Source organism: Phoca vitulina, unplaced genomic scaffold (genome assembly GCF_004348235.1).
Source record: "Phoca vitulina isolate PV1807 unplaced genomic scaffold, GSC_HSeal_1.0 scaffold35, whole genome shotgun sequence".
In the NCBI taxonomy this organism is placed as follows: Eukaryota; Metazoa; Chordata; class Mammalia; order Carnivora; family Phocidae; genus Phoca; species Phoca vitulina.
This window is the reverse complement of record NW_022589738.1, coordinates 10,999,589-11,022,259: the sequence shown is the minus strand read 5'-3', so window position 1 is coordinate 11,022,259 and position 22,671 is coordinate 10,999,589. Positions and strand designations below refer to the sequence as shown.

General features: G+C 40.9%; 1 protein-coding gene across 1 annotated transcript in view; it reads right to left on the bottom strand.

Annotated features, from left to right (window-relative positions):
* XK (X-linked Kx blood group) overlaps window positions 1–20,063 on the bottom strand; it is a 44,117-nt gene extending 24,054 nt beyond the window's left edge. Inside the window, exons 1-2 of the mRNA XM_032426686.1 lie at window positions 19,658–20,063; window positions 12,133–12,395 (exon numbers count right to left, since the gene is read on the bottom strand). Coding sequence (XP_032282577.1) covers window positions 12,133–12,395; window positions 19,658–19,902 — 508 coding nt within the window. The 5' untranslated portion in view covers window positions 19,903–20,063. The remainder of the gene's footprint in view (window positions 1–12,132; window positions 12,396–19,657) is intronic.
* Between the last annotated feature and the right edge of the window lie 2,608 nt (window positions 20,064–22,671).

Genomic DNA, 22,671 nt, shown 5'->3' with positions numbered 1-22,671 from the left:
AAAAAAAAAAAAAAAAAAAAAAAAAAAAAAAAAAAAAGGAAAAGAACTAAGGCCTCTGCCCTCAGTCCCAGCTAAGCAACCAATAGGAACAGAGTACCAAACTGCCAGCCATGTGAGTAAGCCCTTGGAAGTGGATTCTCTAGCCTTCAGTCAAGCTGCTCCAGCTGACGCCACATGAGGCAGAGATAAGCTGACCCTGTGGAGATCTGCCCAAATTATAAGTTCATGGGCAAAAGAAACGACTGTTGTTATTTCAAGTCATTGTTTTGTGGTGGTTTACTATGCAGCAATATATTATGAATATACAGTCCTCTTGCAATCACGAGGGGAAACAGACACAAAGATGGAAAATGCCTAGGTCCTTGATGACACTGTTGTGCCGATAAATCAGCCAACCATGGGATCATTCTGCCTCTGAATTTATTATATGAGGTGATATATATAATATATATTATATATTTTTTTTAATTTTTATATTTTTATTTATTTTTAAGCCACTTTTAGTTGGGACTTCTATCACTTGCAATTGCAATGTCTTAAATGATACCCTTTGCCTTTTCATCTATAAAAATGAAATTAATATGATTGCCATGCTCTTTAGTTTTCATCATTCACTGACTATATATTGAGAACCCATATGTGCCAAACTGGGTATGCACAAATGAGTAAGACAAAGACCCATGGCTAGACCAGTATCAGGCCTGACCACTCTCCCCACCCCCAACAAAAACTAATAAACATTCATTGAGGAAGTATGAAAAACACAGATAAGTGGAAAGAAGAAAAAATAACCCATAACCTCAAGACAACTAATTATCTCAAGACAACTAATTAACATTTCAGTGTATTTCCTTTGAGACTCCTTTTGATGTTTTCTATTTTGTGTATGCATGTGCATATGTGCACGTGAGTGTGTGTGTGCACACATTCAAAAAACTGAGATGTTGTGGCAGAAACTTATAAACTTATATAAAGCACTACACACACACACACACAAAGCACTACACACACACACAGAGCTATCCTTCAACATCCTTTCCATGTGCCTCTAAGAATGTACAAATTGTAACTATTATCTTTAGATTAGTTCATAAAACACAGCTGGTCCTAGAAATAGCTGATACATTAAGGAAGTTTTTTTCTGAAGCTAGACAGTGTGTCTGGCCAAGGTACATCTCTGGGAAGTGACCTGATTAAAATGAAGGCAATTATGTCAGGTTACCAAAATTCAAAGAACCGTATTATAAAATTAGACCAATGAACCCTAGAGCCTCTTCAGCCTTTCCCCAAATATGGCTGAAATGAAACAGTAGGGATGAGTTATAAACACCTCTGAAATCACTAACTGAAACATCCTATGCTAACCACCACCTTCTACCCATTCATCTCACTTGTCTAAGAACTACTACAACTGTTTTTTTATATTCTTATCAAGCACTCACATCAAATGAACCCTCTATTTCCGCCATCCAGTTAAGAATCTTTGGTGCACAACTTCATTGATTCTCTTGCACAAACCTCAAACACACCTGCCCCTCCGTTCTTCTGCAGTCTGTGACAGAACTTGTACCCTGGAGGAATCTAGCTGCCTTTTCCACAGCTGCCTGTGCCTGGCCTGCTGTGGTTCAAATTACCACCTCCATTCAGATGACTACTCTCAAGCAGCAGAGCCTGAGGCAAGCATTTGGATGCAGGCGGATCATCTGGGATATAAGCCTAGGAAGCAAAGTGAAGGAGTGAAGGCAGCAGGGCTAATAAAGACTACATGAAGCTGGTTACCACTGTGGCAAGCAGGGCTCATTGTCTCTGGGGATCCACAGAGGACTGTAACATTTGGACCCCAAATTATCCATCTTAAGGACAGAGGCTGAGGCTATATCCACTGACTACCATCTCCTTTAGTTTGCAGGTGGCCTCGTGAGTGTTCCCTCATACTTCTCATCTATACTTAAACTGCATTCTCTGGCATAGGAGAAAACCTGGAAGCAGGAAAAAAGAGAAATACCACAGTGTGTGCTGGGACTCGTAGTTGATGTGGGATGCTGGCAATGCATGTGGAACTCTTCCCCACAGTTGCACTAAAATCGAGAGGGCCAAGGAAAAGTGGCTCAGAGTATCCAAGAGCCTGCTATGGGCCCCAAATTTAGCTTTCCAGGCTATACATCCATTCTTGCTTACAAACTAAATCTTCAAACTCTATGATGATGCCCCACAGACACTTCCAACTCAAAATGAGAGAAACTGAGAGGAGTCAGAAGCATACCCATGGAGTCAAACTCTTTAATAGCATTTGCTGATGACAGTAGCATGGGGCCCCCTCAACTGTGAGTGGGTTTGCCAGTGAATGAGGCTATGAGGGCCCTCGCCAGGCTCTAGAACACCGGCATCAGCAATTCTTCTTGAATTGGGACATGTCATCAATTAGACAGATTGTCCCATCCCTAAGGAAGTGGTAGAGCTCAAGGTCTGGCACTGCCTTCTCCACATATTGTGAGGCGATGGTCATGGGCCTTGTTGCTTGCCAGCTCCAGGATACAGGCTGTCAGCTCACTGATACACATGCAAAGTGCATGGTCCAGTGGAGGTTCAATGGTCTCTCCTCCCACAGTGTAATAAAACCAGTTTTATTCCCAAGGACATCTTTATTTCAATGTTCCTAATCAACATTCCTTTGTTCTCTTTTGAAGTGGTTTTTTTAAAGATTTATTTATTTTTTTAATTTGAGAGAGAGAGAGAGAGAGAGCACAAGAGGGGGTAGGGTCAGAGGGAGGAGCAGACTCGCTGCTGAGCAGGGAGCCCGATGCGGGACTCGATCCCGGGACTCCGGGATCATGACCTGAGCCGAAGGCAGTCGCTTAACCAACTGAGCCACCCAGGCGCCCTTGAAGTGGTTTTTAACACCTGTCCACTCCTTCATAAGTAATAAAATCTTTAAACATGTATCCATATCTATATGAGTGACATGATTTCACCTTTTGAAAAATATCTTTTCACCGCTTTGAAACTCACAATGAGATGCCCGATAGGTTCACCTGTCAGAACCAGGTAAACGGTTCATGGAGAATGTACCTCATGTACAGTTAAAGCTCAGGAGTGTTCTTTCTTGGCTCTCCTAGCTGAAGCCAAAGTGCCAACAGAACTGTGTTCACTCTGCCTTTTTCTGTCTTTTAAAAAATTGCCTCATACTAATGTATTTGTTTTGTTTTTGTTCATTTACGGCCATTAAGTTATTCCCCATGGTTGGCAGAAATGGATGGGAATTTGGTTTGTGGATCTGACCATCTGGAGATCTCTTTACATGGACTCATGGTTTATAGAGATCTAGCCCCTGCTGGGTGAGAGGCAACAGAGAATCTGGCTTGTCAGTCTTTTTGTTTATTAGTCTATTTTTAAGCTTAAATCAATTCAGAATTTCATGCCCTTTGGGAAGGAAATAGCTTTTTGAAATCTGGACTGGGTAGATTTTGTTTCTGTGTTTACCCTTGATCCATGGCTAAAATTGTAAAATTGAAGCTGTTTCTCTGGAGCTATATGTCTCCATATCTGTAATTCAGAAATGCCTTCACCTCTGATTGTGTGAGTGTGTAACATTTTCTTACCTTGCGATGGTATTAATATATTAGATTAGAAAGTCTCTTTCTTCATTTAAAGGAGCTCTGTTCTGAGTGGCATACGTAGATAAATAATTGCTTATATAAACGGAATATAACAAAAATTTCCTAAAATACAGAAATTAAATATTTTAAATGTGCTAAATTTAAAAAATATATTTTAAAAATTCAAATTTATATGGAATTTATGTAAATCTTTGACAATTTCAACTAGTACAATATTTGGGGTTTAATGAAAACAACTATGTTTTCTCTGATATATATTTCTGTGAAATATAATACAAGCATACATTTTTATGCCTCTTCGGTATATTTTTGCTAAACTTACACAGGTTTATAATCAAATGGGCTAGAATTACCTACTGAATGTTTAAGATTACAAAAATATCAATTTATGTTTAAGCAAATTGAATCATTGTTCTGACAAACTTGTATTTCCACAGTAATGAGGCTTTGTAGTATGTCACCTTGGAAGTGTTTCCAAAATCTTTAGATAACTGAAGACCTTTGACCGATATTATGAAACAGTAGACACAGAATGGACACTTAGATCATTTCTAAGTAAGAATACTAAAACACTCATTACTAAGCATAATTTTAGTTTATATACTTTTGCTTATTTGTATATGCTACAAAGAGGCTATATCCTTGGGTTTGTAGATGAATGTGTTCATTTCTGCCACGTTGTGAAATGTATAAGGGAATCGTGGAGCTGAATAAAAGCTAGGTTGAGTGTATTCATGAGCTCTGCTAAAATGACAGAAATTCACAATTATCCACCCCCTAGTTTCCTCTGTGAAATGCGAGTGCTTAAATGTTATAAGTAACAAATATGAATGAGACTATATGTGACTGAGACTCTACTAGGAGTCTCAAGATAATGAGACATGTTTTTTTGTTTGTTTGGTTTTTTTAAGTGCCAAAAAGAGAATGTTTCTGTCTGAAGTAAAATCACTTGTTCCAGAATTTCCTATGGCTGCTGTAACAAACTACCACAAATCTGGGGGCTTAAAACAATACACATTTGTTCTCTTACAGTTCTGGAGGTCAGAAGTCTGAAGTCAGGTTCACTGGGCTGTAATCAAGGTGTCAGTAGGGCCCTGCTCCCTCCAGAGGCCCTAGAGTAGAGAATCCCTTTCATGGCCTTTTCTAGCTTCTAGAGCTGGATTCCTTGCATTCCTTGGCTGGTGGCCCTTTCCTCCAGCTTCAAAGCCAGCAGTCCTCACATTATCTTCTTCCTCTGTCATCAAAAGTCCTCCTGCCTCTCCCTTATAAGGACACTTGTGATTACATTAAGGACCCACCAATGTCATTCACAGGTTTTAGGGATTAGAACCTGAATATCTTCAGGGTCCTTATTCAAGCTCCCACCTCACCTTCTATGTAATCTGTCCAAATAGCAGAGATTCCATATCTCACCACAGTTAACACTTTCTTATGACTTTATCATGCCCTTGATTATTCCCTTTAAAATAAAAGAAACCTGCATTTACAAATGTGTTAGTGATTTTGGTATGTTTATTTAAATATTGTATTGTTACTTTATTTAATAAATAGCCAAGCTACAATCATTCATGCACTCAGTCAGGCACCCATGATCCCATCTTAAGTCTCAAATCTCTTGGGAAACTTTTCAATTTTACCTTCCAACACTGAATCCAAAATGAAAAATGAAATAAAACTTAACAACACCTTTTGTACTCAAAACTGTCTTTGAGATTTCCTGAGGTCCCTAAAAAGTCACGAAGATTGTTTTTTTACCTTATAAAAAATTAGAAAAAAAAATAGCTCAATTTGTTATGTTAGTATTGATTAGTTGCATAAGAAAAAGTCAAATCAAAAGAGGTATTCAGCCTTCCACAGATTAAAGTTGAATAGGGAAAATATTAAGAATATCACTATTTCAGTTCTATGCTATATGCAGAGTTCCTAGATTTTGTCAGCACCCTTATTGTCTATTGTATGTTTCTTTTTTAAAAAGATTTTATTTATTTATTTATTTGACAGAGAGCTAGACAGCACAAGCAGGGGGAGAGGGAGAAGCAGGCTCAGTGCAATGCGGGACTCAATCCCAGGACCCTGGGATCATGACCTGAGCCGAAGGGAGATGCTTAACCACCTGAGCCACCCAGGTGCCCCTATTCTATGTTTCTAATGACGGAGTGCTGCTGTTGCTTTCCCTGATGCTATTAGGCAACAAGCTGCAGCTCCCCATTAGCCACATGGACCTCCTACTGAAAAAAAAGGTCACTAAATTCAGCGCCTGAGCTCATGCATTCCTGTTTTCCTCGCCGGCATTCTCAAGTACCTGACAGCCGACATCCTGGAACTGGCAGGCCAGGAGGCCCGCAACAACCACAAGATGTGCATCACCCCAGAGCACGTGCAGAGGGCCCTGGGCAACAACCAGCACCTGAGCCGCCTCTTTGAGGATAACACCTACTCTCAGGTGGAAGCCGTGCCCCAACCCAAGGAGTGGTGAGGCCCGGGTACCAAAGCCCACAGCCTCATCTAGTCCCCAGTGCTGCGCATAGATGAGGGAGGCCTGCTCTTCTGTCAGCAAAAGCCATTAAAGGATTTAAATCCAGGGCCATTCTTCTGACTGTTCTCTATTTCTGTCCTTCTGAGTGGGAGGTGTCTGTCAGACATTCTCTCCCCTACAACCAGCTACTCCCTTTGGAGTAGCCTATGATTTTGAATGTTAGGGAAACAACAGGGTTTCCTTCCAGCAGAGACAAAATTAAAAATGGTCCTTACGTCCAAAATTTATTTGATGCTATACTCCTGCCAGGACCTCTGGCTATTATGAAAGACCCTGATCATTTTAAGTCAGACTCTCTGGAAGCCAAAGAAAACCACCTTGCTGATATCTGCAAAAACACCGCTCTTATGGGATCCAAAGACCAAACCTCTGTTGTGGTCCAGAAAACTGCTTCCCCTAGTGACAACCCAAGAGAATTAGCTAGGGGAATACAACAACTGGCCCCTGAAAAGGAAAAACAAAATTGGAAATCTAAAGGCTATTGGTGTCATAAAGAATAGAAACTTGGTTTGGACCCAATAACAAACCGGTCCTGCCAGAAAATTTAAAACTTCCACATTAACTACCATATGTGAATTAACTCACTGATTAATAAAATAACGTTCATGAATCAATATTGGTGGGGAAACACTGACAAGACCGCAAAACGCACTTACCTTCCTTACTCCATATGCCCTAAGTTTAACCCAGGGAAACCTACCCGTACTGTCCCGGACATTTTAATTTGCCCCGGGGACCACTCATATTTGGCAAACAGATTTCGTACAATTGCTCCCATCTACTGGACAGGAGTACGTTCTGGTAATGGCTTGCATGTTTTCAGATTGGACTGAAGCTTTCCCATGTAGCTAGGCAACTGCTTCTTCTGCACCTAAATTCCTATTAGAAAAGATTATTTCCACTTAGGGAATCACCTTTGAACTTCATAGTGATAGGGGTCAAAGACTTCGGTAAGTCTATGCTGCCTGGCCCGATCGGCAGCTGTGGCACTGTGGTATCTTCAGGACTGGTCAAACGTACAAATGGAATTACTAGACTCAATTAGCTAAATCAGCTGAAATCTTCCAAATACCCTGGTCAAAAGCGTTACTGCTGGTTCTTCTAAGCCTTAGATCTACTCTCTTCAGGATACATAAACTTTTGCCTTTTGAAATAATTACAGAATGGCCAATATGCTCAGCCCCCACTTCTTTTGACCCACAACTAATAAGGGGGGGTAGGGAGATATACTTCACTTTTGCAAAGGCCTGATCAAGTCCATAGAAAATAATCACACTCTGGTAGAACAACCTTTCCACAGTGAGCTCCTGGGAAACCAAGACATCAAACACCACATCTTCCAGTCTGGATGTTTCATCTATTGGAAAAGACATCTCCAAACAGACCCCCTTCAACCTCACTGGAAAGGCCCTACTGGAAATAACACCAGGTGTTATTAACTAACCTCTGAGCAGCCAAACTTCAAGGAATAGATTCCTGGATTCATGTGTCTCATCTGGAAAAAAAAAAGCCCCCAAATCTGAATGGACTGGCATACCATCTGGTGACTGAACAACGAAAATTTCTAGTAACTGAAGCAGGTGACATCAGAAGTAGACAGTGTACCCAAGATGTATAGACCAGGCCTGTACTGAGTTTGTTTTCCCTTCTCACTCTGTGTTTAATCTTGTCATTCAGGTCTTCAATCGTTTCTTCCCTAGTTTTCGTACTATCCTTTACTTTAGCTTTAACGCATCCTTTTAGCTCCACCTTACAAAAACTCTCTGATTCTGCTAAACTTTCTGATTTCTGGATTTGTGCCAGAGTAAATAATACTCATGATGATGAACCTAGATTGGTGGCCTGGCCACTATCTTTAGAAGGATGGCAAAACCTACCTGACAAAGGTGTAGGATCTTCCTTTGGTACCTTTGAAACCACACATCTTCCCTCCTTGAAAACTGGCACAAAATATTATGGTTTTCCACTGGGTACCCCCCACTCATAAAGCAATACTCTCACTCAGGTCTGGACTCTTACCCAAAAATCTTTCTTTTAAAAAAAATAATGGAAATGGCAAAACTCTAGGGTATCTCCCAGTAAATATCTGTAACTATACTATTTTATAGAACCTAGATGAACATGAATTCACTCCCTTTTGGAATCCAGAAGACTCTATCATCTTCCCTATGGTGGGGCAATAGAAATGCAGTAAGATGGGAAAATTGGAAGCTAATGTGCTCCCACTCAATGGTACTTCACTGGGGACTGACCAAATATCTGGCAAAAGATGGAAACTTAATTCAACTCACTTTTTTCCTAGAGATCTCCCAGACTTCAACCAAAATCTTACTTATACTAGATCAGCTCATTTGTTACTTCAGATCTATAGAAATTTAAAGAGCTCACATAATCATTCCCATAATGCTAGTAAAACAGATTATCATGTGCTCTGTATAATAATGATTACATTTCTGATTATGAGATCTTTTCTTTCATTCCAGGAGAAAGAATCTGGGCAAAAGGACCCAATTATGCCTTATCCTTAGAAGACAGTAGGGACTTCTTTTTATGTGGAAGAAACATATTCTACACTATCCCTCAACTAAAAGGGATGTGGAGGGGTTGTTGCCTTACCCCTGATACTGAAATTAGAAAAACCCTTCCCTCTTGTGCTTATATACCTAACATAGGGTCTTTCTCCTATCAATTTAAAAGGATACATTGGAACTGGGAAGGTTGTAATTATGGCTGGATACCTATATATAACCCTACAGTAGAGAGAAAAATTTGGGGCCTGCTTTCACCAGAGCCTTTCTTCCTTGGGTTGAAGTAGTGAAAATTAAAAACAAAAAACAAACAAAAAACACCATTCGCAATCTTTCTATAGTTATGTCCGCCACTTTCAATGCTTCCGTCTAAGCCTTTGCATATCAGCAGACCCAGATCGATAGCCTTGCAGAAGTAGTTCTAGAAAACTGCAGGGCCCTAAACCTCCTCTCTGCTCAGCAGGGGGAACCTGTGTCCTACTCAGAGAAGAAAGTTGTCTTTATGTCAGTAAGTCAGGGAAAATAACACAAGAACTAAAAATAATGAAGGACAATATCAAGCTGCTAGCTGAAGCTGGCCAACCTCCCAGAACTCAGGACATTTTTTATCTATTAAACATGGGCAATCAGGGAAACTGGTAAGTGCATTTCAATTACTAGCTATCATTGGGCTTTGCATCCTCAGTTTAATCTTTTTAATTAAATTTCTACTGTTTTGTATTAATAAGCAAATGTCTTCTTCCCAAATGTATGTATAAAATAAAATCCTTTTCCTTTGAAAAGCTTTCCCTGAAACTCAAATAATCATGGAAACTAAGCCATCCACCTTAAAGGGACATACCTGAGATTATTCATTTTTCAATCCTCTTATTGTTCAAATGAGGCCATTGAAATTCCATATCATTTCCCTCCTCTGTGGGACAAGACACCTGAGGATGGGGTCCTCCTCATCTCTGTGAGGAAAGGCAACTGAGGTTGGTCCTCTGCTCCATGGGAAAAGATACCTGAGGACAACCCTCCTAAGCTCCATGGGACATACAACACAATCCACCTATAAAGAACTTTACTTTTGACAAAAATTAATAAATACACCTGAAGGACATAACTGATCAGCAATGTTTTCTGTGAAAGATCTTGATCAACAGGGGGAAATGTGAAAGAACTTCAATCTAATATAAACCCAGAGGATATAAAATGGAAAATCTCACGCCTGTGCCCTAAGGAAAACAAAATTTAAGGACTAAGAGACTGCTTTCCCGCAAGTGTCTGATTTACAACAAAACTGATAATATTGGAATTTTCTTAATGATAGGGAAGTAGTCAGGGGTTGCTTCATATCAACCCTGGAAAGCTCTGCTTATGATTTCCCAGAGGCATGAACAAGAAATGACCCACGTCGGCTGGTCTCGCAAAATGAGCTGAGTTGAGCTTTGTTTGTAAGACTGGACTGGTTTTGTCTGCTTGAGGAATTTTTAAGGCTGGTCTCTACTTGTTTGGATTGTAACAGTCTCCAACTGAACTCTCCCCACTTTGCATTCCCTGCCCAGAAATACGGCCTACCCCCAACCTTCAGCGGACTCGCCTGCAGTTTGCTGTAGTGTGTGGGTTCCAAATTACAATTCCTCTGCTATTCCCAAATAAACTCATCTCTTTTTAGAATTTTGACCTGGCCTCTTCATTTAGGTCAACAAAGACAATCTTCATTTTCAAAAACTTGAGGAAAAAAACTGGATCAACTGGCCAAAATCAAGTAGGCTATCACCACCTCTGGTCTCTTGCTGTGTCCCTGTCACATGGAAAAAACCAAGAACTGGGAAAATGGTAGAGTGCCACGCAGAGGACTCACCTTGGTCAATGCCCATTCCAGTTATAAGTCCTTAGAGAACAAGGATGCCGCTACATTTATTGAGTACCTACTGTCTGCCTGGGGCTGTGGGAGGCATTTCACATAAATGTTAATGGACTGAGGTTCAAGACCTCAACTTTAGGTCCTGACATATCTTAAGAATCATAGTCACTCTGAGGTAACCTGAATGAGCTGTGCCGTGCAAATACCCTGTGACCCTGCCGTAAATTAAGTCATTTTACCAGCGAGCCTAGATGGTAAACTCTAGCCTCAGCAGAAAGAATACTGAGGGAAGTAAAATTAAGAGTGATTTATTTTTTTAAAATTCCAATTTCTGTGTTACCTTAAATATGTATTTTTTTCAACTTAAGGCTTTTAACTCATTTTTGCTTATCTACATAGTAAAACCTACCAGAATAATATTTGGGAGGAGTTGTTTCCTCTCCTCATATCAAGTTTTTTCACTTGTGTCTTAGGCATGTAGAGGTTTTTGTTTTGTTTTGTTTAAATCTGGCTTAACCAAAACCTGCCCTCAATTTGATGATTCAAGAACAGTCCAAAGGTTAGACAACTGTGTTCATTTAAAAGCTGAGCTACCGGGGCGCCTGGGTGGCTCAGTCGTTAAGCGTCTGCCTTCGGCTCAGGTCATGATCCCAGGGTCCTGGGATCGAGCCCCGCATCGGGCTCTCTGCTCAGCGGCAAGCCTGCTTCTCCCTCTCCCACTCCCCCTGCTTGTGTTCCCTCTCTCTCTGTGTCTCTCTCTGTCAAATAAATAAATAAAATCTTTAAAAAAAAAAAAAATAAAAAAATAAAAAAAAAAAAAAAAAAAAAAAAAAAGCTGAGCTACCTATTAGAACTTCAAGAAGATAGGAGAGTGCTCTTGATTCGATCATTCATCACAAAGAACCCATTACGACCAAGGGGCTCAGCTGGTTTAGAACTATCACTGAATGACGGCGGCAAAATCCAAAGAGGCCCAGCTTCTGACAGGTGCATTTTCAGCCAACAGCAAGCTGTTTTTTCCAAAATGGTCACAGCAATGAATTTCTAGAACTCTACCATTCCCCATCAAGAGTCAGAGTTTCCTCCCCTCCCTTTGAACCTCGATGGGATATTTGACTGCTTCAACAAAGAAAACACAGCAGAAATAATGTCATGTGACTTCCGAGGCTGGATCACAAAAGGTGATTCTTTTTCGCTCCCAGGACACTGCCCTTGAAAACGGCCACCACGCTGGGAGGAAGCCCCAAGCAGCCCACATAGAGAGATGAAATGGAGAAGATTGGAGGCCCTCAGCAACAGCTAGCGTCGGCCATAAGCAATGTGAGGGAAGGAGCCTTCAATGGATTCTAGCCCCTTATCATTGAGCCACCCCAGCTGATGTACAGTGAAGTGCAGGTGAGCCCTTCTGGGCTGCCCTGCACAAATTGCAGATTCATACGCAAAATAAACACTTATTATTTTAACTAAGTTTTCAGCTTAGTAACTGGAACACAGACTCAGAACTGAAGGCATATATGAATGAATTTCACATGAAACAAAATAAACTTTGTTTTACTCCCCACTTTGACCCGGAATGCAGGCAGAAATGAAAAATATACATACATCTTCCGATAGTGACGTCCTGCTGCAGGGCGCTTATATACAGCTGCAGAGTCAGCTGGGGGGCTGAGCCCAGGAAGGCCTGGATCACTGATGCGCGACTGAACGCAGACCGGTGAGTGAAGAGCTTGCCCTCGGCCTGGCCCACCTCCTTCTCAACTTCTTCAGAGAAGCCATTTTTTGGCATCTGTCGCTTCTTAGTGATGCTGACATAAGGCTCTTCGATGTGGCCTGATTGACAATAGATGCAGAAGACTTCAAAACACCTGGAAACAAATCAGCAAGTCATGATAATCAGAGACAGACAGGATTCTGTCTTCTCTCAGTTACACTGCTTACACTTAGCCTGATTCTCAAAGCTTTGACGTGGCTACTCTGGACTACAGCCCCTTCTCTCAAATCACCCACTCCAAGGAGTTCTGAGCATGAAGTTAGTCCTCTTGCGGCCCTCCAGCAGGCTGACTGGAAATGAGTGTGAACTTAATTGAGAGAGGACGCCAAAGGCCACCGAGGCAAGGAAACCAAGTAGGGAAGGGGAAGTGGTTCAGGCTCCAGAGCCAGAGAAGAATGTTCAATTTCCCTTCATGACACTTACTAGCTGTGCAGCCCTGGGCAAGTCATTTAACCCTTGAACCCTTTCCCTCAATTATAAAGCAGAGATAACACCTACTTTGCCACACTGTTGTGGCAATAATACAGTATATGGGTGTATGTTTGTGTGTATACTGAGATATGTATTCATATATATATATATATTCTTTTTCCACATCCAGTAGATACCCTATATCACCTCCGTTAAAGCAGCAGCTACGGGTTGGGAGAGCCCCTAGCACAGAGCAGCTTGCCATCTAGCACTCGCCTAAAAGACCACAATATACTACCTAGCTCTCGGCTCTCATAAACCCTTATGAGACGTGACTAAAGTCAATCCTGTCTGGAGGTCTGTCAGCTATGTCTTACTTATGGAATAAGCCTGCCCTAGGGAGGGAGCCTCAACCAGTCGCCTTTCTAGACTGACAGAGTACCTAGCTTTTAAAATTAGATTTTCCTCTCTAGGTAATGATATGGATACCAAAGGGAGGAAGAGTACTGACTGCATGATTTACTCTGAAGTGCACACACATACACACACACGGATTGATGGGTCAATCGAGGGATGGAAAGATGCATGAAACAAAATGTTAACTGTAGAACCTAGGTGGTGAGTACTTGGGTGTTCACTGTATAATTCTTTTAAGTTGTCTTCTATATGTTTGAAAATCTTCATAATATAATGCTGGGGGAAAATGGGTTTTTCTTAGAAATAAGAAAAATGTTCATGGCCTTAGGTTTAAAAATTGTTAAAGGACGTTTTTTTTCTCCCAACATGCATTTTCATAACAACCTTATGATGCTGCCAGAAGGTTTTATGGCTTCATCTATTTTATTGAAAGTTGTTAACTTTGTACTCTCACCCGAGGCAACTATGGCAATAAGAATACATTTATAATTAAATAATAAAACGATGTAAGAAAGGAAATGCAAGAGCCTCTCTGATGAGTATAAAGTGGACATACTTTGTGACTACTGTCTTTGTTCATTCCTTCCTGGGAGGAAGAAGGTACATAGCAGTGTATGTGTGTATTTAAGAGAAAGAGAGATATGGTGGGGGAGACAGGTTTGTCTGGTACATTTTGTCCAATGGGGTCAAAGACACTTTGATATAGTACATAAAAACAGGTAAAAAAGCCTGGGCCAATTTGTTCAACTGAAAATAATGAAGTACAGGCTGTGAGTTCAAGTCCAGCTAATCCAACTGAATTTTCTCTGAGAAAAACTCAAATCTATAAGAACTATTTGAGGCCTAGCAACTTCACACAAGGACTACAAGACAAAATAAATTGACCATCATCTTAATTCTCAAATATGTGATGAATGCAGATGGACTTTGCCAGTGCTACGGGAAATGCAAAGACAGCTGGGGTACACCTGCCTCATTCAGAGGTGCTCACAATCTAAATGGAAAAGGGTACGTATACATAATGAGGATAATAATGAACACAACTAATATTTACATAGCATTTTCGGTTTACAAAATATTTCTCAAAATATTTCTCATATAAGCCTACTGCAAGAATTTGAATCATAGCATTATTTGCAATAGGAAAATTCTGGGAATATTCTAAGGGTCCTAAAATAAAACAATAATTAAATAAATCATAATATATATATATTCAATGAAGTATTACCCAGTCCTTAAAACTGATGGTATAGACATACATCTACTAATATATAAAAATGTCTACTATATTTGGTAAGTGAAAGGAGTAAATTATAATATACATAGAAAATTCCATTTTTTGTAAAAAAAAAAAAAAAGTCACATATATAAAAACATATAAATCACACATACACATAAACACTGGAGTGCTGGATTTGGCTCATACTGACTCAAGAGACTGTTAAATTGTTAGGAATCATGTGAGCCAGTTGTTAAAAAACTGGTAGCTTGAAATAGGCCATGATGGGAATATTTACATCACAGAAACCAGCAAACTCTGCAATTAAAGGGCTTTTCCCCCCAAGAGATAGTTTACCAGCTTACTGCTATAAAAATATGAGTAAGAATATACAATAAAATGGTAAATATTGTTCTTTTTAGGCAGTCAAATTAGTGTTTTTTAAATTTTTTAATTGTGTGTATCTGTTTTCTGCTCTTCTGTCCTTTCAACAACAAATATGTTTTACCTGAATTATAAAATCAAGCTTAGACTTTTAAAGACTAAACAAACAACCAAACACCAGCACATGCTAAGAGGTGAATGAATGAAAATAAAGGTTCAGAGGAGAAAGCCAGTCTCTTGATGCTGAGGAGGGTGCTGTATTAAACAGGAACCATGTACTGAATTGTTGACAAACTGAAACTTCAAGGTCTACCAATCGGGATTATAGAAGGTTCCAGAATGGCTAATGACAGAGGTGGCCCTGAAGCCCAAGTGGACATCCTCGCAATCCACTGTTTTTCCCAATTAATACATTTATCTCAGCACAGAGTTTTATACATAGTAGGTGTTTAATACATGTGTGTATGGTCCTAAGACTTCCCCTACTTGCCACTACTGGTTAAGAAAACTGGTAAGAAACAAACTACCATTCTTCCTGAAATTCTGCAAGACTCATCCAATTATTCCAAATGTCGGGTTTCTTTCTTTTTTCTTCTTTTTTTTTTTTTGCTGGAGAGATTGTCTAAATATAGCTGTAAGTTAAATATTTTCATCAAAATCGTTCAAGGCTATTTTTCAGTATCATGTAGACCAAGGGTTGGCAACCATTTTCTGTAAAGGATTTACAAAGAGTAAATATTTTAGGCTTTGCAGGTCACAGCCTGTATCCCAACTATTCAGTCCATCACTGCGGTGCAAAAGCAGCCATACATAATACATTAAATGAATGAGCATGGCTGTGTTCCAAATAAAACTTTATTTACAAAAACAGGTAGTGGGGGGATTTGGCCAGTGAGGCATAGTCTGCTAACCCATAACGTAGATAATCAGCAGGCTGATCCATTTTTTTTTCACTTCACCCTTTTTTTTTTTTTTTTAAGATTTTATTTATTTGACAGAGAGAGACACAGCGAGGGAGGGAACACAAGCAGGGGGAGTGGGAGAGGGAGAAGCAGACTTCCCGCTGAGCAGGGAGCCCGGTGCGGGGCTCGATCCCAGGATCCTGGGATCATGACCTAAGCCGAAGGCAGACGCTTAACGACTGAGCCACCCAGGCGCCCCTCACTTCACCCCATTTTCAAGCATCACAGTTGAAGGAGTTTATCCCATAGCTGAAACGATGCTTGTTGGTGTCTGCACAAATAACCTGTGGTACCAGAGACCCTTTAAAGCAGTTAACAAAAACATGTTTTCAAAAGAAATACTATGATTTCCTATACGCCATGTTATCTTCAAGTGACACACATGCTCGATGAGGCTACACAAGAACCAAACTGGTTACATAGAAAGCACGATGTGACCTTTGAAAAGCCACTTGCCTCAATTTCTCAACTGTAACAAAAAAGAAAATGACAGGTCTCAGGGTTTTACATTGGATGGAATTAAATACTGTACGTATAAGCACTTTGCAAACAAACAAAAAAAAGCTCTTAAATATAGGCTATTATTTTAAAGTCTTTTGAAAGCTTATTATACAAAGAAATACTCTCATGAATCATGTTGCAATGTTCTGTAAAAAATTACTAGAACTTCTTAGCTTTCATTTTTTTTTTTTTAATTTTTTTTTTTTTTTTTAAGATTTTATTTATTTGCGAGATAGACAATGAGAGACAGAGAGCATGAGAGGGAGGAGGGTCAGAGGGAGAAGCAGACTCCCCGCTGAGCAGGGAGCCCGATGTGGGACTCGATCCCGGGACTCCAGGATCATGACCTGAGCCGAAGGCAGTCGCTTAACCAACTGAGCCACCCAGGCGCCCTTAGCTTTCGTTTTTATAAACCCAGATTTTCCTCATTATACCAGTAAATAAAAATGGAGGAAAACTCCTTGAACTTGAAACCCATTTATATTTATTCCTTCTCCCAATTTATTTAAAAAATTAACATTATTGTAAAAGGATGATAAACAGATTTTGTTGTTGTTAGGTGTTTTTCCCCTCTGGTTTTCTAGAATATCTATTATCATTCACAATAAGATCATCCTTAAAATAAAAAAAATAAATTCAAGATACTATTCAATGATCATATCATTCAGACCTAGGCTTAATAAGGAAACAACCACACAAACTGCAACTACAGTTTTAAATATAAGACTGATAAATGAAATATGGTGCTCTCCCAGTGCTTCCCTAAAGGAAAGAAGGAACGGGGCCTACTTTTTAGTATTTAGCCCAGAATTATTACAGTGAAATGCAGTGCAGTTTAACTGAGTGAACTCAAAAACAGCATCTCACCCAAAAAGAACATGAGTTTGGCTAATTAGTACCCAACCAAAAATAAAGTGAGCTAAATTTTCCAAAAACAATTTCAAAATATTAGTAAGTCAAATTAGTAAGGAGGGGAAAGAAACAGACCATGACTCTCTTTTGTTTGGGGGAAATAATTTCGATCTTAAGTAAAACTGATGTCTTGGAGTTAAAATAGAATCAAACTGCCCGCAGTAAAAACTTCCAATAAGATATTAAGTCCTGCGAATACACGTCAGCAAATTGCTTTTCTCTTAATCTGGAAGCTAAGAGGTTTGGACCCACGTTTTGTGTACCTCAGCTCTAAGATCATGGGTCCAGTATCTCCTTGAAATAAATCAGTTGCATTAGAATGGGAGAGTCCTTGTTGACAGAAAGGGGTGGTTTGTTGCTTTATTTTTTATGTCTTATTCTGTTTTTCCCCCAAGAAGGCAATGACCCATTCAGAATTTTCTGAAACGAGGTCTTTTTATGGAATTGAAACTTTTTATATAGCTGAGAGGTTATCTCTTCAAAGTATCAAACTTTTTAAAAATAAAGTTAAAATATTTTTACTATAAAAACTGAAAAATGTAGAGTAGCATATAATGAGGGGGAAAAAATGATGCACTTTTTTGTATTTTCCAGGAGATAATTAAAACCGCCCATAACTCCGTCATCCAGAAATTACCACTCTCTACAACTTGGTATATTTCCTTGAGCTCAGGTTTATATGTGCCACCCTATTTTTATACATATCATGTCACTAGCTTTGTCTTGGGTCACTCTTAATATTTAAAAAGATTTTAAATGGCAGTAATGATAGAGATCACTCACCTGGATAGCTATTTAGGTCGTTTGTTTAGATTTTGCCAAGATGACCAAACTTCCGTAATTTAAGATGGGGCTACTGGTAAAATGTACTCCACACTCTTCAGCTTTCTTTCAGAGTGTAGGGAACATAATTAACCAAACTCAATTTCTTTTTTTTTTTTTTTAACCGAACTCAATTTCTAAGAAGCTTTGTGAACATGGTCTGGGGTGTCCTTTTCCTCATCTATAAAATGGGAAAAGTGACATCTACTCCATGGTGAGGATTCAGCGTACTGAGGGATCTTAGCATCAACCAAACCATCTAGCACAAGCAGCACTGAGAAATACCAGTTCCCCTTGATCTGTCACTTCATTTAAATATCGTAAGCAATGAGTTTTCTTTTCACAGATAAGGTTAATAAATGATTGAGTGCCTTGCCCAAAGTCAGATCACATTGATTTTACTGAGCAGGATTACAATCAGGATGCTGGGGCCTACTTGGTCAGAGAGGACTACCTCCTCACTAAATAGCGCCAGTTTGCACGACTTTGAAATTCCTCTCTTTCTTTCTCTCTCTCTCCTTCTTTTTTCCCCCCTAACTCTTCCCTTGCTCTCAGATGTCAGTAGCAAGGCCTTAGTACCGCTAGTGTACCTGTTTCTGTTCCTTTCTAGGATTCTGTGGCTTCTGGATGCTGGGAGACTTGTTCACCCAGTTTGTCCTGTGTGTGAACTGCAGGTCCGTATTCTGAGTGTCAGCTGGGATAGCTGTATTTAATGTGAAGTGCAAAGTTTTAGAATAGGGCTCTCTAAAATCTATCTTGCTACTGGACTTTTTTTTGTCTCTGTGCGTGTTGGGGCAGGGGAGATACTGAGTGGTAGGGAAAGATTCCTGGCTAGCCGAATCTTCTGGCAGCGGAGCTCTAGTCTTTCTCTCTCTTCCAATTCATCTATCACCTGTGTCTAAATTCAGTATTATAAATTGCTTTCTAATACAGATAAGAATCCTTTGTTTTGCTTTTCCTACAAGGTTGAAAGCTGTCAAAACAACACATTTTAAACTCTCTTCATGGTCCTTAGATAAGCCAGTCTACTTCATTACCGTGCATTCGACTTGCTTTGTGTTAATAGAAATTAATTTCCAGAAATGTCACTGATGGTTTTTTTTCCTTAACGCACGAAAGTTTCTGTCTTCATGGCACACTGTGTTCCAGCTTCAATCACTATGTTTGTAAGTTAGGCAGGGCCAGAAGGCATTTCTACAACCCTGTCTGTTTCCACACCAAGAGAATGATGCGTAATTTCTAGAGCTCTGCATGAGAATTAAATAAATTAGTTATTTGTAAAGCGCTCAGAACAGTGCCGGGCACACAGGAAACTCCACGTTTGATAAATTAAAGAACCTGCACACGCTTTTGCTCTAAAGGCGATTTAGCCCCCACACACTTCTCAAGGGTTTGTCACGACACAAGCCAATCCTGCCAGAGCCCACCTGACCCCAGAGAAGGCTTGTATTTTATGAGGTCGAACTATACGCACCTGCCATTTCTGTTGGTCAGGTTCAGCTGAGTACTGGCAATTTCATATGCGAGAACCTAAGAGGAAGGCGGTCCGCCCCGGCTTCATCCCCACTCTCCCCGGATTCTGTCGCATTCGCGTGACTGGAACGGTGGGGCCGACGCGCAGGCCGAGCCGGCCTGGGCCCGGCACCCAGTCCAGCCGCCCGCCCCTCCCGGAAGGCCGCCCCTCTCGGCCAGGGCAGAGGGGGAGGGGACCCGGGGGCCCGCACGCACCTGAAGAGCGGCCCGAGTTGCAGCAGGTGCAGCAGCAGCACGAGCGGGCGGTCGCGGCTGAAGTCGCGGTGCACGAAGAGGAGCGTGAGCTGCACGAGCGCGCAGGGCAGCAGCGAGAAAAGCAGCGTCAGCGCCTGCCACATGCCGTCCCCGCCCGAGCGGTAGGTGCTGCTCAGGTACAGCGCCGCCGTCGTCTCGGCCACGAACAGGAACACGGACGCCAGCACGGAGCCCGGGAATTTCATCTCCGCGCGTCAGCGGCGCGCACCGGCGGCAGACAGGGTGGCGGCGGCGGCTGCCCGGGGGGTGAGGGGGGCTCCCGGCATGCCCGGCCCCGACTGCTCTCGCGCCCTGCGCTGCCCGCCGAGGGCACGGGGCCGGCCCAGAGGCCGGGGCGCTGGAGCGGGGCCTGGGGGCGACCGGCCGGGCTGGGCTGGGGCGGGGAGCGCGGCCCCGGAGAGACACGCCCACGCGCACCGTGCGCCGCCCGCGCGCCACCCTCTGCCCGCGGCGTCTCCGCGGCGACGGACCTCAGGCGGGCCGCGAACCTGCGTCCTGCGACTGCTCGCGCCGCAGCCCCAACGGCTGCGGCGGGCCCTGCTGGCCCCGCGCTCAGCCTCTGGGTCCTAGAGCCCTTGGCACCCGCTCCCGTTCACATCCCTTCGAAAAACTGCAACCAATGGGGCACAGAATCCGGGGCTGGACGCCTTTCCATCCCAGGTCTCTATTTTGTGGGCCTAGGGAACGCCTAATTCCTCCAAGGAGCAGCGTTTCCAGTCATTTAAAAATAACCAGACCACACAGATGTTTTTCAAAGTACAGGCGTAAAGTCCTGTATCCAGGATTTACCGTTTCAGTGGGCCAAATAAGCATGCCCTTCAGCCTTCCAGATACAGTGGTCTAAAACGTTGCTTGCAGTGGTTAAAGAGCATCAGAGACAATCCTTAGGAGCCAAAACCTCTCCCCGAAAAGCTGCCTACATAATGTATTCCTCTGTAACTGTGACTAACTCGCACAGAGTGAAGACCAGGACCTAATAAGGAAACGGTTTTCTAGCCCAAGGCATACCTCTGCTTGCTAGTGTGTGCCAGCCCCAGAACTCCTCTTCACTCATTGAGCTTGTGACAACCTTGTGAACCTCAGGATAGGCTCAGCCCACCCCCTTGTCCCTCAGAGTTTGAGCAAGTCACTAAATCTCTCTAAAACTCTGGTCCTAACCTGTTCCATAAGGGTTTAGACCTTAATAATTACAAGGTCCCTTTCCCTGCTGAAATTAGGTGATTCCATCAATCGTAGGAATATCTGTCATTTTTCTAGTTAGGAAAATGATGTCAACACAAATAGAATATGAAGATTCAGAAGAAAGCAAGACAAAAATTGTAGAGGGAGAGAACATGAAGGGCTGTTTTTCTTCATTCTTGTGTGGCATGGGAAAATCTATTTACAAGGGTTAAGGGGAGGATTCAGCCAACAGCTGAGAGGTAGCAGGCCCATTCTCTGAAAGGATTACTAATATTTATTTATAGAACCCAGCAGGCCACCGTGTCCTGGATCAAGATACACACACTGTCACAAACACAGAATAGGCAGCAACACTCCACAGAATATTTGGGTAATATTTTATTTGACACTGTATTAAGCTTTAAAGGAAAAATTAATTTGTAGCTTAGAATTATTAATTAGAGCGCACTCAATATTTAGCATTGGATTTTATTTTAAGGCAAAGAATTATCACAGGTTTCATATTAGGTAGACTGTACATAAATATGGGGAAAGGTAAGCCATAAATAACATTGCTTTAAACACTATAGAGTCCAGTTTATGGTGAATTATTTTCTACAGTACAAAACTAATACAGAAAACACATTTGGAAAGATCACAGTGTTTAGAACATCGTAACAGCAGTTTTTAAAACAGTAAGGTGCATCTCTAAGCTTCTGACTCAATCTTGCTTCTAAAGAGATTTCATTATACCATGCAGTGGCTGTGAGAAAAGCTCCCCCCCCCCCACATGAAGGGGAGGCAAGATCAACTGACTGTACACTTCCCCTCCAGGAACAACCAAGAGCAAAAGCTAAAATCTGATGAGCATTTGCAAGTTGATCCTTCTCAGTGCGCACACCAGCTAACTTGCCCCAGTGACCGTGTCTTTATATATTATCATTTACCATTTTGTCCTTGAAAATAATGTATACATTCAAGCCTATGATTGCTCTTTCCCTGTAATACCTAAATGGATTTTGACTAAAGACCAAATTTAATGTCATGTATTGCATTATACTTTCTCCCTAGGACTGAAATACCCATTTTTTAAAATATTATGTACATAATAATAGACTTATAGAAAGTGGTTTTTTGGTATAATAATATGTAACATACCAGAATACTTGAGAATTTGGTTTCATTATAAAATACACTACAACATTTTGTGATATAGTAAAATATCTGGCAGAATGTTCTGCTCTAAATTTAGACCTAACTGCTAACGATTCGTCTTTAAACGCGCCTCAAAGTACCCCTAAAGAAATATAATTAGCAAGAGGTCCTAGAACCTGTTTTTGGCAAAAAGGCATTTTTGAAGAAGCCTCTCATTTTGTGTGCAAGACTTTCAAAATTTTAGTTATATGCAACATAACTGGTGTTGGATTTAATGTTAATGGAAATTAGGAGTTTAAAGTAATAACAACTAATCTCTATTATTTGGTGTATTTTTTAATAATTTTATGTTAACTCTGCATTTGTGCTGAGGCAAGTGTATTGCAAAGAGTACAATTTTATTAATATTTATTGATCAGTTCTTCAAAATTTAATACTACTTTAAATAATAGTATGTATTCATTCCTAGATACAATTAGGAATAAGCAGTTATATTCTATTGACAGATTATTCTTTTGTATCCCCTAAAATAAGTAATTGCACTAGTTTACTAGAGAATGTGAAATGTATCATTAGGGGGGTGAGCTTTTTTTTCCTCCAATGATACAATCATATTACTGTAAGTATTGTCAATTGTG